The 17,755-nt window shown below is 53.3% G+C and overlaps 2 protein-coding genes across 9 annotated transcripts in view; both read right to left on the reverse strand.

The window, feature by feature from the left end:
• Nucleotides 1-463: 463 nt before the first annotated feature.
• On the reverse strand, nt 464-17,336 carry RSPH6A (radial spoke head 6 homolog A). 4 transcript variants are annotated; one of them, XM_027037846.2, is made up of 6 exons: nt 16,448-17,336; nt 12,941-13,175; nt 7,581-8,333; nt 6,204-6,348; nt 5,345-5,462; nt 465-891 (listed from the first exon to the last, which is right to left on the reverse strand). In XM_027037846.2, the coding sequence occupies exons 1-6, from the start codon at nt 17,113-17,115 to the stop codon at nt 654-656; spliced, it is 2,157 nt and encodes a 718-aa protein (XP_026893647.2). In that variant the 5' UTR covers nt 17,116-17,336; the 3' UTR covers nt 465-653. The 4 variants fall into 4 exon arrangements, with proteins under 4 accessions (XP_053067376.1, XP_026893647.2, XP_053067375.1 ...); XM_053211400.1 differs by lacking the exon at nt 465-891 and adding an exon at nt 911-1,103; XM_053211398.1 differs by lacking the exon at nt 465-891 and adding an exon at nt 1,943-2,126.
• A 142-nt stretch (nt 17,337-17,478) lies between these two features.
• Nucleotides 17,479-17,755, reverse strand: part of SYMPK (symplekin scaffold protein) — a 34,168-nt gene continuing 33,891 nt past the window's right edge. For all 5 annotated transcript variants that reach the window (XM_027037842.2, XM_027037840.2, XM_027037843.2 and 2 more), the window contains one exon: nt 17,479-17,662. In XM_027037842.2, the coding sequence (XP_026893643.1) occupies nt 17,528-17,662 (135 nt within the window). In that variant the 3' untranslated portion in view covers nt 17,479-17,527. The remainder of the gene's footprint in view (nt 17,663-17,755) is intronic.

Genomic DNA, 17,755 nt, shown 5'->3' on the forward strand with positions numbered 1-17,755 from the left:
CTCCCCCATCCAGGTTGTCACTGCCGAGAGATGTGACCGCCTCTCCTGTAGAGAGTGAGACCCCGGGAAAGCAGAGCTGGAGCTGCTTGGCCCCCCCTGTGTCCCCAGCACAGGGCTGGGCTGACAGAAGGCACTTCAGTAGTTGTTTGGGGGCACCTGGATGACTCAGATCAAACATCTGACTCTTGATTTTGGCTCAGGTCATGATCTCACGGTTCGTGAGTTCATGCCCTGCGTTGGGCTCTGCACTGACATCGTGGAGCCTGCTTGGGCTTCTCTCTCTCTGCCCTTCCCCCTCTCTCAACATAAATAAATAAACATTGAAAAAAATAGTTGTTTGGTGGCCAGATGAATGAATGAAACAGATGGGAGGGCCTATGCAGCAATGTCTGTTCCCAGCAGAGCTCAACAGCCCTGACTTGGGGGCCATGTCAACAACTGCAGTGAGAAAATGCAACACACAAATGAGAAACTAGGCCATAGTGCCATGGGGAAATTTTATTTTAGAGCAGCTACCTCCCTCTTCCACTCCTGCCCTCCAGGGGCAGAAAGCAAACCGACAGTGGGGGGAAAAACAACACCCCATCACTAACTATGTATAAGGGAAAACCTACTATCTACCTGCTTGCGGAAGGGGCTTGGGGGGGCCCCCTTCAGTCATCCAGATCCTCCTCCTCGTCTTCCTCCTCATCGTCTTCCTCTTCCTCCGCGGCCGCCAGGGCCTGCTCCTGGGCTGCTTTGAGGGCCTGCTCTTCCTCCACCGTGGGGTCACTCATCTCCAAGATCTCGGGGCTGTTGGGGTACTCCTGCTGAACGGGGGCTGGCAGGGGTGGGTTGAAGTTCTCGGGACTGTACTTGTGGCCCCAGCCAATGTAGATGTTCTCAAACTTCCTGGAAAGGCAGGGAGATACTGAGAGATCCTTCCTCCAAGGCCCCAGCCTGGACTTCCACTGAAGGTGGGACCCCGCGAGGGTTTGGCCTGGCTGCACAGGTGTGGGTGGTGGGGTGGAATGTGCTGTGCCTACCAGGTCTCTCCGTTCACGTGCTCTTGAGTGTTTACTGAGCATCTGTCTCCTAAGTGCCGGGCTATCTAGAGCTGTACCCTGCAACAATGCATGTCACTGCTGAGCACTTGAAACATGGCTGGTGGGACCAAAAACCTGAGTTTCTTTCCTTTTTTTTTTTTTTTTTAGTGTTTTATTTATTTTTGAGAGAGAGAGAGAGAGAGAGAGCCGGGGAGGGGCAGAGAGGGAGGGGGGCAGAGGATCCGAAGCAGGCTCCAGGCTCTGAGCTGTCAGCACAGAGCCTGCCTCGGGGCTCGAACTTGTGAACTGCGAGATCATGACCTGAGCCGCAGTTGGATGCTTAACCGACTGAGCCACCCAGGCGCCCCAAAAGCCTGAGTTTCTAATTGTATTTGATGTTCTAAGTTCACCCGTGCTTTCTCCTTCGGCCCCCTGGTCACTTAGGGGGTGTGTTGTTTAATTTCTACATATCCGCGAAAGTCCCCCAAATTCCTTTGTTACTGATTTCTAATTTCGCTCCAGTGTGGCCAGAGAACATATTTTGTATAATCAATCCGGTTAAATTTATCGACACTTGTTTCCTGGCCTAACATATGGTCTAATCCTAGAGACAGTTCCATGGGCACTTGAAAAGAATGTGTGTTCTGGGGCACCTGGGTGGATCAGTCGGTTAAGTGTCTGACAGGCTCAGGTCATGACCTCATGGTTCATGAGTTCGAGCCCATCGGGGTGCCGACAGCTCAGAGCCTGGAGCCTGCTTCAGATTCTGTGTCTCCTTCTCCCTCTGTCCCTCCCCCACTCGTGCTCTGTGTCTCAAAAATAAATAAATGCTAAAAAAGAAAAGAAAAGAATGTGTGTTCTGCTGTCGTCTGGGTGGATTTTACTTCATTTTAATGAATTCAGATGTAAACAATAAAACCGATATTCAGTTCTGTTATTGGATAACGGGAGAATGTCGAAGTGTGCCTGGGGCAACTTGGGCCCATGAATCTATTTTCTCAGCTGTAAATGGGGTGAAATCTGAATCCAAGGTCAAGTACTTCTGATGAGAACGTAGCATCCAGATGGAATGTGCTGTAAGTGCGAACTTCACACCAGATTCTGAAGACAGAGTATGAAAAGTTTAAAAAAAGAATGTAAAATAGCTCGTTAAGTTTTACATTACCGATTTCACATAGCGATGACAACATTTAAAATATAATAGGGTGGGGCGCCTGGGTGGCGCAGTCGGTTAAGCGTCCGACTTCAGCCAGGTCACGATCTCGCGGTCCGTGAGTTCGAGCCCCGCGTCGGGCTCTGGGCTGATGGCTCAGAGCCTGGAGCCTGTTTCTGATTCTGTGTCTCCCTCTCTCTCTGCCCCTCCCCTGTTCATGTTCTGTCTCTCTCTGTCCCAAAAATAAATAAACGTTGAAAAAAAAATAAAATATAATAGGGTAAAATAAACAATTAAAAGGAAACTTGCCTGTTTTTACTCTTGAACATGGCTAGTTCTAGGACATTTTATTTATTTATTTATTTATTTATTTATTTATTTACTTATTTATTTTAAGTAGGCCGCACATCCAGCACGGAGCCCAACGTGGAGCTTGAACTCATGACCCTGAGATCAAGACCTGAGCTGAGATCAAGAGTCAAGACGCTTAACTGGCTGAGCCACCTGGGCGCTCCTCTAGAAAATGTAGAGTAATGCAGGTGGCCTGCATTTTATTTACGTTGGACAGTGCTGGTCTAGGTGTGGGGACCCAGCAGTGAACACATTAGACAAAAATCCCTGCTGTGGTGCCTGCATTCTAGAAGGAGGAGACTGATAATAAACAAGAACAGAAGGGGTTGGGGCCAAGCCTGCCAGCCCACCTGTTCCCAGAATTTTAACTAGAGGAGGAAATGGGAGGAAAAGGAGGGGACTGGGAGATAGGGAGAGAGGCAGTGAGGGGCAGGGGGTGGGGGGGAGAGAGAGGGATGGAGAATTTGCCCCGCAGGCTGTTTGGCTTTGCCCTTATTTTCACAGCCTTGCTGTTCTTGAGACCTTTGCTTTCCTCCAGGTCTTCCTAGAAACTTCGAAAACACTGCTTCCTTGGAAGCCTCACCAGGGAGGTTGAGCTTCTCTAGAAAGACAGACCTTCAGAGGGGCGCCTGGGTGGCTCAGTTGGTTAAGCGTCTGACTTTAGCTCAGGTCAGGTCATGATCTCACACTCCATGAGTTCGAGCCCCATGTCGGGCTCTGTGCTGACAGCTCAGAGCCTGGAGCCTGCTTTGGATTCTGTGTCTTCCCCCTCTTTCTGCCCCTCCCCTGCTCATGCTCTCTCTCTGTCTCGAAAATAAATAGAAACATTAAAAAAAAATAAAAAGAACTTCAGGCCCCAACCCCACTCCTGTGTCACCAGAACCTTCACTTGAATCAGATCCCTGGGGTCGTGTACACTCACAGTCTGGGAAGCTCTGGTCTACCTGCTTCCCCCTCCCCCCCTCCTTACTTCTCTCTTTCCCCAGAGATTTCACCTCAAGGTTGCTCTTCCCAGGAATCCCACTTTGATCCCCTTAAGATGACAGGTATGAGCTTTTTTTTTTTTTAATGTTTATTTATTTTTGAGACAGAGAGAGAGCATGAATGGGGGAGGGTCAGAGAGAGAGGGAGACACAGAATCAGAAACAGGCTCCAGGCTCGGAGCTGTCAGCACAGAGCCCGACTCGGGGCTTGAACTCACGGACCATGAGATCATGACCTGAGCCGAAGTCGGACGCTTAACCGACTGAGCCACCCAGGCGCCCCGACAGATATGAGTTTTAATTGGTCCCCGCACTGTCTCTAGTGGTACTTAGTTTGTAACAGGGTATTTATTTGGTTGGGGGGGGGGGCGCTATATTATTAGTTTCTGTGCTTCCTCTGCCTGCTCTCAGAGGCAGGATCCATATCGCCTTTTCAATAAGGGCCTGGGACCTAGCATACATCTGGCAAACAGTGACACCCAAGAGGGTTTTATAAAGAAAAAACAAATGGATGGTGGGAGGGATGCATGATTGAGTGGTGGATGGATGGGTGAGTTGAGTTCCCAATTTGGATCTATTTTTTGCTTTCAGAAAGATGTTGGCAGGGTGCCTGCCTGGCTCAGTCAGTGGAGCGTGTGACTCTTGATCTCGGGGTTGTGTGTTTGACCCCTGTGTTGGGGGGTTGAGATTACTTAAAAATAAAATCTTTAAGGGGAGCCTGGCGGCTCAGTGAGTTAAGCATCTGACTCTTGGTTTCGGCTCAGGTCATGATTTTGGGGTTCATGGGTTCGATGCCTGCATGGAGCTCTGTGCTGGCAGTGTGGAGCTTGCTTGGGATTCTCTCTCTCCCGCTCTCTCTCTCTCTCTGCGCTTCCCTGACTCATGCTGTCTCTGTCTCTCTCAAGATAAATAAATTAACTTAAAAAATAAATAAATAAAATCTTTAAAAAGAAAAGAAAGCTGCTGGCAAATTAGGGTGCGGCCAGAAGAAGGGGCTGGCGAAAGCAAGCCAAGGAGACTCTTCCCTGTTTCTGGAGGCGAAAAAATCGCCAAGAATGTGGTGAAAGTAGCCAGATGACACGAAATCTCATCATAGGATGGAACAGTGCACCCTGGGCACGGAGCTGGAAAGGGAAAAATCTAGGAAAACTTATCCTGCCATCTGGTGGACAGAGTTGGTAAGTGCGCCCAGCGCGGGGCTGCCGAGGGCGCTCCCTAAGCGGCAAAGCAGAAAGGCTCCGTGCGCCCAGTGGGAGAGACTGAGGGCCTCTCTGTGCCCGGCGAGTGTGTGGTGAGTGTCTCAGTGAGTGCGCGTGGGTGGGAATATGCAGCAGTGACAAATCTTTGGGGAGCAACTTGTGGGGGATCCTGGCAGGGAAGACTTCTGCCCCATGGACCCAAGACCCTTCAAATTGGAAGAACTGCCAGGGGGCCCAGGGAAGAAGTTAGGTCCCCCGGAAAGAAGACGGTGCCCCTGGCAGGGCCACATCAAAGTGGACTCCTGAGTCCTGTCTGGCTCTGTGACTCATAGAGCTGAGAAGCCTGGGCCGGGAGGCCAGAGATCCAGGTTTGAATCCCGCATACGCTGTGTGACCCTGGGTCAGTTCCTTACCCTCTCTGATCCTCCGTTCTCTTATCTGAGGGGCTCTCACTTTTTGTCCGGGATTTCTCATTTTAGCCCTGGTTGGAAGTCCTGGAGCTGAGTGAGGGGGTCAGCCCAGGGGGCTTCTTGAAAGGGGTTCCTTCCACTCTCTGCCCCCAGCCACCCTCAGCCTGGCTCGGAAGAGGTTATAGGGGCTTCCTCTTCTGGAAGGGACTAGGAGAAGACCTACTTGCCACTGGCGTAGGCATAGGCCCCTGGCCAAAGATTGGAGCGCACGACAGCCACGGAGTACTGTGGGCAAAGGCTGCAGGACAGGCGGGTGGTCCACGGTGACATGTGCATGATTTCTGCAGGGGAGTGGAGAGCACCAGGGGAGGTCAGAGCTCCCCACAGCCCTGCGCAGCCCCCTGGAGGGGAGACTGAGAGAAAGAGGGGAGGGCGCAAAGAAGGAAGACAGGGAGAGGCTTCGTGAAGGGAGTGTGGCTGGCTCCAGATCACTTTCTCACCGTGTGGCCCCAGGAAGCCAGCTCGCCAGTCTGAGCCTCAGTGACCGCATCCAAGAAGTGGGTATACTTATCTCACCTCCCTTGCAGGCGCTGCCGTGCTCGGTGATCGCCCTTCCAGGTCAGCCATGGCTTTGGACCAGGGTCAGAGGGCACGGCACAGGCCCTGTGGTCCCGGAAATCCGGGTTCAAATTCGGGCTCTGCCCGTTCACCGGCTCTCGGCCTCTCCTTCCTCCTTCCTCCGGGTGCCTGAGACTCTGACCTCGGGAAATCCCCATCCAGTCTTCCAAATTCCAGCTCGGGTCCTGCCTTCTTGGGGAAGGCCTGTCTAATTGTCTCTCGCCCCAAACCCACACGGGACTGGAAAGATCATATCCCACCACCCGGGCCACTGCCGTATGCCAGACATGGCTCATAAGATGGACGTGTTCCCACAACCCCAGGAGGGAGGCACGATCGCCAGGCCCGTGTTATAGATGAGGGAGCAACTGAGGCTGAGAGAGATGCCCCCCCCAACCCCGCTTTCTCCCCAGTCCCCACCTGGGCCGGTGGGCTGGCGTGCGTGAGGCCAAGAGGACTGTTACCTGCGTCTTCGGAGAGCGGCGTCAGCAGCGGGGGCCCGACCTCCTGCTCCACGCCTTCCATCCCCTCGTCTGCCTTCTCTTCCTCCTCCCCTAACTCCTCTTCCTCCTCTATCTTCTGCAAAGGGTTCACCCAAGTGCAGCGGCCCTGGAGGTGGTGGGGGGGGGGGGTCAGACCACATCCCCCGGGGGGATAGTAACCCGCCTGCACCCTGGGAGGTGGTGAGGGGCCAGGAAGGACACCGGGGCCTGGCCCTGTCCTCAGGGACCCAAGTGTGGGCAGGGGGGGCAGGGCTAGTCACACGGGTTGGGGGAGAGAGAGCTATAGTTGTGAGATGGAGACTCCTGCCACCTGCTGGCTGTGTGGCCCCCCATCTGGGCATTCATTCATTCATTTGTCAGATATTTAATGAGCATCTACTACATACAGATAGGTGCTGGGGAAACATCCTTGAGAGGAGAGACCCCCCCGCCCCCAATTTCTGCCCCAGGGAGCTGATATTCAGCCTCCCATATGATCTTCTGCTCATCAGTGAAATGGGGGTAGCATAGGGGTTCTCTCGTTGGATTGCTGATGGGCTACACGAGGCCCTGAAGAGCTGATATGTGTCTGTTAAGTGAACGTACCTAAGTGCACAGCACAGAGCAGACAGACTCACCTGCCTCAGCGAGGCAGTGGGGATGATAGTCGTGCAACACTCCCAAAGGAAGTTGTTTGGATTCAAGAAGGCGTGGCAGAGTCAATAAAAGTTTGTGGACTGAATGAATAAAAGCTCCTAGCACACAGCAGGGGCTTCCTTGAACCAGTGAATGCACGAATATAGAGTTCAACACATCTGGCGGTCAAAAAAGGCAGGCCTTGGGGCGCCCGGGGTGGCTCAGTCCGTTGAGCGTCCGACTTCGGCTCAGGTCATGATCTCGAGGTCAGTGAGTTTGAGCCCCGCGTCGGGCTCTGTGCTGACAGCTCAGAGCCTGGAGCCTGCTTCGGATTCTGTGTCTCCCTCTCTCTCTGCCCTTCCCCTGCTCATGCTCTGTCTCTCTCTCAAAAATAAATAAACGTTAAAAAAAAACGTTTTAAAAAAAGAAAAAAGAAATAATGAAATCTTTAAGCACCGGCTGGTGTCCCAGCCCCTCCTTGAGCTGAGCTGTTGCGTAATATTCTGGTATGTGTGCCCTGTCACCTTTCTGGAATCTGAAAAGCTCGGAACTCCAGGATGCATCCGGCCCCAACAGTGTCTTACAGGGCATCGTCAACCCATATCTGCCGGATGGTGAATATTATGCAGCACGTCAGGCAGAGAGCCAGCGCTTGAGAGCATTGCCTGGAGCTCCCCTTCCCTGCCCCCCCCCCCCCCCCCCCGGTGAGTCCCCTGTCCTCACCTGCGGCAGGATGTGCTGGGCGTGATGCACCCAGTTGGCCATGGAGTCCACCAGCTCGAGCACCGGGATGCCCTCAAAGTCGGGGTTCTCCTCGTACGAGTCGCGCCCCGCGCCGCCCTCCTCCTCTTCATCGCCCTCCTCCTCCCCAAACTGGTAGAAGCCGAGCGGGCTGATGTGCGTGGCGGCCGAGATGCGGGCGATCTGGGCCCGCAGGTAGTTGGCCTCGTTGCCCGGGAAGGGCGGGTAGCTGACGACTGGCGCGTCCAGGAAGCCGGTGAAGAATTTCTTGATCTTGCGGGCCTGCACGATCTGCACGGGCGTGACGTGCGGCAGCCGCGTCCACGGCCGGCCCGGCTCGTTGCACACGAAATACAGGTACTTGTTGGTGCCCGAGCGGCTCTCCTCCCTGGGGATGACGGGCGGTGGCTTCCACATGGGCTTGGGGATAATGTCCGTGTCCTTCTCCTCGTCCTCCTCGTCGGGCGCGTCCATGCCCTCGCCGCCCTCCATCATCTCCTCCGCCTCCTCCTCCTCGCCCTCCTCCTCGCCCTCCCGGAAGGACACCTCGGCCACCAGGTAGCTGCGGCTGAGCCCCAGGATCTTGCCCCAGAAGCGGCAGGTATGGATGGGCTGCTGCTCCACCAGCTGCTTCAGGGCCATGAAGATGCGGAAACTCTCGTCCGAGCTCAGGCCCACGCCAGCCTGTTCCAAGTAGAAGGCCGTCTCCATGACGTTGGGTACCGCCGTCTCAGCCTGCAGAGGGGCGGGTGGAGGGCAGAGGAAAGAAGGCTGAAGCCCTGCTCCCTAGCCTGACTTGTGAAATCCGGAGAGCTAAACTGCTCTGTAACCCAGCTGCTCATGCGACCGCTGCAGGCCAGTGGGATGTAGGGGCAAGTCCTTGGGGAGGAGGTCCCTTAAGGAAAAGAAAAGGGGGGGGGGGTGGGGGGAGAAAGAAAGGAAAAGGAAAATCACCAGGAGAAAATCCTTTGCTCCTTTATCCTTCCCCCTTCTTTCTGCCTGCAATGGGATGTGAGATCTGGAGGCACAGCAGCTATTTTGGGACCATGAGGCAATGCATGGGATGGTGTGTACCCATACCTTAATGATGGTAGAGTTGAAAGGTGGAAACTGCCGGGTCCCTGGTGGCATCACTGAGCCACCTTACCTCCCTTCTTGTTGTATGGGGCAAAGGGGCCACTTCTAGTCATGTTTTCCGTTACTTGCAGCCAAATGCACCCCTAACAGATACCCCAAATCATATAACAAATTAAGGGAAGATGCAGGTCTTGAGCCCAGGAATCAGTGATGCTGGAGGATGGTGGTGATAACTGTTGCCCCCACCGCCTCCTCCTTCACCATCTACTTGGTTCAGGGAGACAGAGGGGGAGAGGCAGAGAGACAGGGAAGCAGGGGCAGAAAGGGAGTGAGAACAAGCAAATTGAGGGCTGAGACTAGAATACAGTGAGGTTTGGACCCAGGCAGCCACTCCCATAGCCACATAGCCACAGGCTGACCCCAATACTTTTCAGTCAGTCCAGAAATCTTTATTAAAGACCCAGTGGGTGCCAGTCCCAGGCTAGGCAGGCATTGAGATATAGCAGAGACCAAAACACATGAGGTCCTTCCTCAGGAGACTGGCATGACCCACCCTTGGCCAACATGACTGGCCCAGGGAAACACATTGCCCAAATCGGGGAGACCACATGCTCTCTTGCCAGAATTTGAAAGCAGAAGGGAGAGAGAGGAGGTATAGAAGGTAGAGTAATGATCCCCCCAAAAGATGTCCATGTCCCGATTCCTGGGCCTGTGACTACCTGACACGGCAAAAGTGACTTACAGGTGTGATTAAATTAAGGATCCTGAGACAGGGAGATCATCCTGGATGGTCCGGGTGGGCCCCAAGTCAACACAAGGGTCTTGCTAAGTGAAAGTGGGGAAGGCAGGAGGGTCAGAGAAGATGTGATGAAAGCAGAAATCAGAGTCAGAGACTGAAAGGTTCCGGAGGAGGGCCCAGGAGGAAGGAAGGTGTGCTGCTTCTGGAAGCTGGAAAAGGCTAGGAAATGGTTTCTCTTCAAGAGTCTCCATCAGTAGGGCAACCCTGCCAACCCTGACCTCAGCCTGGTGAAGCCCAATCCGAAGCGGACTTCTGACCTCCAGAGCTATAAGGTAAAACATTTTGTGGTCTTAAGCCACTAAGTTTGTTACAGCAGCCATAACAGACTAATACGGGTCCACTCTGTGCGTGTGGCGGCAAGTGAAACAGGCAAGTGTGGGAGCCACATGCTGGACGACTGAGACTTTGTGTCCAAACTTCACCTTTTGTAAGGACACTAGGCATAATGGACGAGGGCTTCACCCTATTCCAGAAGGACCTCATTATAACTCATTACATCGGCAATGACCCTCCTTCCAAATAAGGTCACATTCTGAAGGGTCTGGGTGAAGGATACATCACCCTTCATAAGAATACTTCATAAGGGGGCGCCTGGGTGGCTCAGTCAGTTGAGCGTCCGACTTCGGCTCAGGTCATGATCTCACAGTCTGGGGGTTCGAGCCCCGCGTCAGGCTCTGTGCTGACAGCTCGGAGCCTGGCGCCTGCTTCGGATTCTGGGGTTTTGTTTGTTTGTTTGTTTGTTTTTACCTCAGCTCGAGATGTAGCACACCCTAATGCTCAATAGTAGGAGAATCGTTCTTTTGAAAGTGGTTCTGGCGCTTTCTTCCCATCATAAATGCAATGCAAAAGCTGGTTTTCCTGATTGGTGGTGACACCAGCCACTCAGGGGGAGCGGAGTCAAGCTTAATTCCAAGACACCTCGCTGACGGGGAGGAAGACAAAGGAAGGAGGGTAGAGCAGTGCCCAGGTGGCTTGGTGATCTCGGATTCAGATTCGGGAGTTCAAGCCCCAGATCAGGCTCTGTGCTGTCAGCGCAGAGCCTGCTTCGGATCCTCTGTCCCCCTCCCTCTCTGCCCCTCCCCTGCTCTCTCTCTCTCTCTCTCTGAAAAATAAATAAAACATCTTAAAATTTTTATTTTAAAAAAAAGGGATGAGAGTGTGCCTGGCCCATGAGCCAATGGCCATCACCCTCTTTCTGGGAATCCCCACCCTCCATCCACATGGCAATGGAGTGGCCTCACCAACCATGTTTAAGTGATATCACTCCACCCCGCTCACTGTTAATTTCAGCAAGAGTGGGAAACTGCCCCCCAAGGTCAGGTCAGACTCTGCTTCTCTCCCCATCCTCTGCTATCGCCAGTAATGCGTGTCTGGGGGGAGAGAACGTACATGTGGCCTCCTCCTGCCATCTCCAGATTGCTTGCACCTGACCATTGGGTGTGAGGAGAAACTTCTGTCTTGTTTACATCACTTGTCTCCACTTCTGCAACATCGTCTGTTTCCTGCCCTCACATGGTCTATGTTGTCAAATAAGTAAAGTGTCAGCTTTTGGAATGTGATGCAATAATACTGAAGTTAGTCTGAAATTATAACTTGGAGAGTAGTCAGGAGCTTTATGAAACAGAGGCGCAGTGAGTTCCGGGGCAGAAAGCCATCTACAAGGGCGGAAGGAGAAGGATAGAGAATCCACAAACAGGTCGAGTCCGTAGAGGTGTAAATAAATCAGAGATGGCATTTCAGAGGATGGGGGGAAAGAATGCATTATTCCATCATGGCTGTTGGGGATCGTGGCTAGCGACTTGGGAGAAATAGAAAAAAGGAAATGAGAGCCCTACCTCCTGTCAGAGAAATATATAAAAAATGATGAATCACTGATTTCTTTGAGTCTCTTCCTAGAAACATGCACAGGCCACAAACGTCCACAATTTTGCCACGAGTTTGCGGACCTCCCAGAAAGAATTCCAGCTCCAAATTCTAAGTGGGTGGGGCCTTCAGGGACAAGCCCGTCAGGGGGCGGAGTCTCCGGGGGTTGGCATTTCAACGGGGCGGAGCCTCAAGCGCCGTGGTCCTCCAAGGGGGCGGAGCCTCTAGGAGCCAAGCGTTCTAAGGAGGCGGAGCCTTCGGGGCCTTGCGTTAGATGTGGGTAAGACCTGGAGGTGGAAAGGAAGGGTGTATTTCCAAGTGGGTGGGGCCTCCCGAGGAGAAACTGCATCTGAAATTTAAAACCATATTCCCAGGTAAAACTTGGCGCGAGGCTTGGTATTTCCACCTGCGCTTTGCTCACCCAAGGGCTCATTCCTTTGTCAGATTGTCGCTCCCGTGGTCTCTCACCATCCCACCCCACCGTCGCCAGAATCCCAGACTCTCAGAAGCATGGACGTGAGCACAGAGCAATCGCATCCGCAGATGGGGCAAAGGTTCTGTATAGCAAGGGCTTGGAGGTCACGGTCCTGCCTTCCTAGTTCTGTCTCTGGTACGTCCTAGCTTCCCGCCCTCCGAGCTGAAGTCTTTCCTCTACAAATAGAAATTAAGTAGCGCTTGCTTTGCAGGGTTGTTTCGGGGGATGAGCCGAGACAAGGCTCTCAAGGCTCTTAGCGGGGGCCTAGGAGGCGTCGGAATCATCATAGAGTCCCCAGCAAATGTTTCTTGAACGAGTGGAAGAGTCCTTCACCTGAATTTTATGCCGTTGTCCAAGCCTGGAAACAGAATTGTGGAATTAAATATTCTGAGGCTAGTGAAATGTTACTGGGCCAGGAGTTGAAGAGCTCTTAGCAAGGGGTCGACTTACAAAAGGGGAAACTGAGTCTAGGGATAAGGGGTACTTCAGTGTTGAGAGACTCCAGGAGGCAATGAGTTTCACAGAAAACGCCTGCAAGGCAGAATTATTTGGGGGAGGGAGGAGTAAAGGACGGCAAGAGGGAGACCAGCCTCCACCTCCACTTAGCCGCTGGAGTCAGCTTTTTTTTTTTTTTTTTTTTTGAGAGAGAGAGAGAGAGAGAGGGAGAGAGCGAGTGGGGGAGGAGCTGAGGGAGAGAATTTTAAGTAGGCTCCACACCCAGCGCAGAGCCTGATGAGGGGCTCGATCTCACAATTGTGAGATCGTGACCTGAGTCGAAATCAAGAGTCTGCAGCTTAAACCGACTGAGCCACCCAGGGGCCCCTGGAGTCTGTCTTCTAAAAAGCAAAGCCCACTAGCCTTTCCTCTGCTTCAAACCCTTCCGTGGTGCTCCAGCAGCCTCAGGAGTAAGCCCAATCTCTTTGGTCTGGCATTCAAAGCCCTCTGTGATCTGGTCCTCCCGCCCCCCCCCCCCACCCCCCGTGGCCCACCTCGCACACTGACCTGAAATTGTTTTTGGTTTCTGGGTCCTACTGTGCATCCCCTTGCCCCCGGACCTTAGCACCGGCTGTGCCTAAGCCTGGGTCACTGCCCCTCCTGCCACGCGCCCCTCCCCATCGCCTCTCTCACCACCTCCTCTTCCATTTCCTGTTGGCCCTCGCCTCCGCCGTTCCGCAGGAACAGCGCCTTCTGTCTGTCCGCCATCTCGTAGGTGGGCTGCATCTCTGGGTCGTCCCGCAGGGTGTCCAGCTTGGGGTGGAACCACTGCCATTGCGTGGTGCGGTTCAGCGACTCCAGGATGGACAAAGGGTCCTCGGGCCGCTGGTTCAGGATCTTGGTCAGCAGGTTCACTAGGTGCTCATACCTGCCTCCCGTGGGAGGGAGTGGGAGGTGGGAGACATCACTCGCTCAGCTCAGTGAGCTCAGCGTACCTGGCCCCCGTGCCTGGCGCTGGGGACACAGTACAGAAAACGTCCCTGCCCTGGTGGGGCTGACATTCTGATGATGGTGACAGAAATGAACCGAATGTGCAAAACATACAGTGTGTCGGGAAGTGGTAATTTCTATGGAGACAAAGCAGGGAGGGGGGCTGGGAATGCCAGGGATAGGAGATGGCTTGTAAGTTTAAATAGGAAGGCCAGGGAAGGTCACACCAAGGTGACATTTAAGCTGAGATCTGAAAGACGTGAGGAGGCAAACCATACAGATACTGGGGGTGGGGGGGTGGAGAAGTATTTCAGTCAGAGGGAACAGCAGGTGCATAGGCCCTGAGACATCTCGTGAGTCTTACATGATCTTGACAACAAAACTCAAGGAAGGGGCGCCTGGGTGGCTCAGTTAAGTGTCTGATTCTCGATTTTGGCTCAGGTCACAATCTCATGGGCTCATCAGATGGAGCCCCACTTAGGATGCAGAGCCTGCTTGGGATTCATTCTCTCTCTCTCTCTCTCTCTCTCTCTCTCTCTCTCTCCCCCTCCCTCTCTCTCTCTCTCTCTCCCTCCACTCATGTGCACTGTCTCTCTGTCTCTCTCTCAAAATAAACTTTCAAAAAAAAAGATTAAAAAAAAAAACTGAAGGAAACTAGGAGAAAGGAAAATTCCATGCCAATCTTGCTTAGAAATATAGATGCTGAAACCCTAAGCAAAATATTAGCAAATGACATCCAGCAAAAAGATGCTCTCAAAAAATGATGCACCATGATTAAACTGGGCTAATAACAGGAATGCAAGCCTGGGAAGATATTAGAAAAACAGAAAAAAAATTAACTCATCATGTTAATATGTTCAAAATATATGTAAGATAACCTCAGTAGGTGCAGAGAAGTTGTTTGATAACATTCAACACCCGTTTATGATTTTTAAAAACCCTACCAAACTAGGAACAGAAGGTAATTTTATTTTATTTTTAATTTTTTTCATGTTTATTTATGTTTTGAGAGAGAGAGAGACAGAGAGTGAGCAGGGGAGGGGCAGAAAGAGAGGGAAACACAGAATGTGAAGCAGGCTCCAGGCTCTGAGCTGTCAGCACAGAGCCCGACCCAGGGCTTGAACTCACGAACCATGAGGTCGTGACTTGAGCTGAAGTCAGGTGCTTAACCGACTGAGCCACCCAGATCCCCCTAGAAGGTAATTAAAAAAAAATGTTTATTTATTTTTGTCCGCACAGAGCCTGATGAGGGACTTGATCTCACAAACCGTGAAATCATGACCTGAGCTGAAATCAAGAGTCGGACTGACTGAACCACCCAGGCGCCCCAGAAGGTAATTTTTTACAATCGCATAAAGGGGAACCTATGGCACATAATGGTCAAGGACTGAACATTTTTTCCTTATGAGATTGGGGACGAGGATGCCTGCTTTCACGACTACACTGGAGGTCGTGGCTAATGCAATATGACATGAAAAAGGAAAGGCAAAAAGGATCGGAAAGGAAGAAGGAAAACTGCCATGGTTTGCAGGTGGTATGATTGGGGGTGATGTGCAGAAGCCTTGAGTGGAGGGTGTGCCTGGCATGTTGGCTGGAGTGGAAGGAGAGGGAGGGATCAGGGGAGGAGAGGAGGCAGTGACACCGCCTGATACACAGTGAGACAATACTGTGATAACAGTGTTGTATTGGCTTCCTTCTACCTGAGCCAGGGACGATGCTGAGCACTTGAGAGCAGTGTTGGATTCTCACCACAATTGTACATCTGAGGAACAATTACAATCCCTACTCTCCAGGTGAGGAAACTGAGGCTCCGAAAAGTTGAAGCCATGAGATCACACAGTGGTAGCACAGTCACGATTTGAAACCAGGTTGGTCTGATTTCAAAGCATGTGTGTCTGTGATGCACCCGGGTGGCTCAGTTGGCTGAACGTCTGACTCTCGATTTCAGCTCAGGTCATGACCCCAGTGTTAAAGGATCGAGCACCGCATCAGGCTCCAGGCTAGGTGTGGAGCCTGCTTGGAATTCTCCCTCTCAACCCCTCTCCCATGCTGTCATGTTTGAGCATGCTTTCTCTCTGTCTCTCTCTCCAAGAAAACATGTATGTCTAACTGTCTGCAGGGTGGAAACCCTTTGGCAGTTGTCTTGGGTGTGCTGGAGAGCCATCACTGAATTGGGAAGGGTAAGGAGAGGTCAGACTTTGACCATGGCTTTTGAATAAAGGACCTTAAAGATTCCAAGGGTGGGAACTGTTGGGAAAGGCTAGAGGTTAATTCTGGCTAGACTCTAGGATCTGAGGCCAGGAGCTGACTAGAGATGAAGTTTGGAGAGCGGCAGGGGCTGAATGGCTCTTGTGAGGAGGAAGCACTTACTCCTGAGCCATGGCAAGCCCTGTGCCTGGGAGAGATGGGGTCAGTTTTGTGCTTTAGCAAGAACTGTTACTTCTCCAACCTGGCCCTTTCCTGCTCTCCCTCTTTCTCCCTTGGTTCCAGTTGTACCAGCCTCCTCGCTGTTCCTCAAACACAGCAAGCCTTGAAGCCTTTAAATGTGCTTCCTCTGTCACCTGCAAGGTGCTCTCCCTCTTCTCCTTCAGGTCCCTGATCAAATGTCACCTCCTCAGAGGCCTCCCCAGAGGCCTTCCTTGACCTCATGCTATTTCACATGCACTCCCTAACTCCCCTCGCCATGCCTTATTTTCCACCTTAGCTCCCATCATTACCTATCATTTATTATATTTATTGCCCATTCTCCCACCAAAATGTAAGTTCCATGATGACATAATGGGGACTGAGAAGTGTATTCTAACTACAGCTAAGAGGCTTTGGCAAGTTAGTGGCTAATAGGGCCTCAGGAGCCAAATCACACGTACTCCGCCACATCCTAGCTGTTATCACTTTGAATATGGGACCGAATTTTTCTGTCTTGGCTTCGTCCTCTGTAAAACGGGGACAGTAGATGTGCTAATCTCAGCTGTGAGAACTAGATGTTAATGTATGAATGGTGGCAGCCTGGTAAGTAAATGCTAGCTGTTAGCGTTTCCATCCCGACTCCTAGCCTTAGTTAGATGCCCCTGGAACAGTCCCTGGTTACCCATGAGGGGTGATCCCCGGTCTGACTGAAGGGACCTGGGAGCCTGAGGCAGAGCCTTGGCTGGGTCCTCTCCCGGCTAGGATCCCACCCCCTCTCCACCCCACTTAGGAGCCCCTTCTCACAGGCTGAGGCTGCAACTGACGCTGGTCTGCAGCAGGTAGGCCTTGGCGTTCTGCACGGCCAGCTCCAGAGGCTCCGGCTCGGGCACCTCCAGAGTGAAGGGCGTGAAGCCCGGCTCGGAGGGTGAGAACTGGAGGGTGGGCTCATCCCTCAAGTAGGGCCCATGCTGGCTGAACTGCAGGTCATCTCTCTGGTACATGTTGAACTGGCCCAATAAGTCCGGCTGGGTCTCCAGGTAGGCAGACTCCAGTTGCTGGAAGAGGTTGCTTTGGCCCCGCTGTAGTTGCTGCAGCATTAGGCCGGCGTTTTGGGTGGCCTGGGTCCCACCTTCTTCCAGATAAAGCTGGGGCTGTAGCTCGGAGGGAAAGCCCATATTCGGGGACGGGTACTCCACCCCACCCAGCTGGGCCTCCTCAGCCTGGAACATCGTCAAGTTCTCCTGCTGGGTCGGGCTGGCCCCTAGCGACCAGCCCTGGAGGTTGGCCTGGCTGGCCAGAACCCCCCGATTGCTCTGCAGGATGGAGGTATCAAGTGGTATCTGCTCCGCCTCCTCGGGGAAGGCGGGCTGGGGCCGAGAGAGTTCCAGACCGCGCCGCTGGGAAACCTGGGAACTCCTCCGACTTGAAGGCGGCTGGGAAGGGGGCTCAGGGTCGGGCGGTGGGTCCCCCATAATTCAAAAGGGATCGCCGACTTCCAGGAGGAAGGCTTGCAGACAGGCAGGCTAGACCGGTCGCCCGCCTGCGGCCACAGGCCGGCTAGCCTCTATGCCAGCCGCCCGGTTTCTAAGGAGGGAGGGGGCGGGCCGTTACCAGGGGAGGGCGCGCGGGGACGCCGGGGCCTAGGAGCCGGTTTCCGCGCAGGCGCAGCCCCACGAGCGAGGGGCTGCCTGTCCTCCAGCCAGCGGCTGGGCGCGTTCACTAGCTACCGCGCAGTCCCACAGCTGACACGCAGGTAGAGACCAGAGACTGCATCCACGCCCCAGACCCGCGATCTTTTTAATTTTAAAGGCAAAGCCCCGCCGGCTCGGCCCCGCCCTGCCCTCCCCAGCTCTCTGCCCCACTCCCCTTCCCCACCGAGCCCCGTCAGCTGTTCCCCTTGGTCTCGGGTTCCCCGGATTCCTCGGCGGCGGGGCTGGGGGTCTTCACGGTATCTTCTCCGGCAGGGGTGAGGGTCTGGGGGCTGCGCTCCTCCTTTGAGGTCAACCCGCCTGTTGCCTCCTGGTGACAGAAGGGGGAGTGGGTCAAGGACAGTGTGATCCTACCTCCGAGCCTTCCTTCGGGCTGTACCCTCCCCTCCCCACCCCAACCTTG

Source organism: Acinonyx jubatus, chromosome E2, assembly GCF_027475565.1.
Source record: "Acinonyx jubatus isolate Ajub_Pintada_27869175 chromosome E2, VMU_Ajub_asm_v1.0, whole genome shotgun sequence".
NCBI lineage: Eukaryota > Metazoa > Chordata > Mammalia > Carnivora > Felidae > Acinonyx > Acinonyx jubatus.

Excerpts from the sequence above, each read along its gene's own strand:
- RSPH6A (XM_027037846.2), bottom strand. The coding sequence starts at position 17,115 with ATGGGGGACCCACCGCCCGACCCTGAGCCCCCTTCCCAGCCGCCTTCA. Across the intron at positions 5,463-6,203 it reads GCCGCTCTCCGAAGACGCAG|AAATCATGCACATGTCACCG; the intron begins GTAACAGTCCTC and ends ACTCCCCTGCAG. Across the intron at positions 892-5,344 it reads TATGCCTACGCCAGTGGCAA|GAAGTTTGAGAACATCTACA; the intron begins GTAGGTCTTCTC and ends CTGCCTTTCCAG.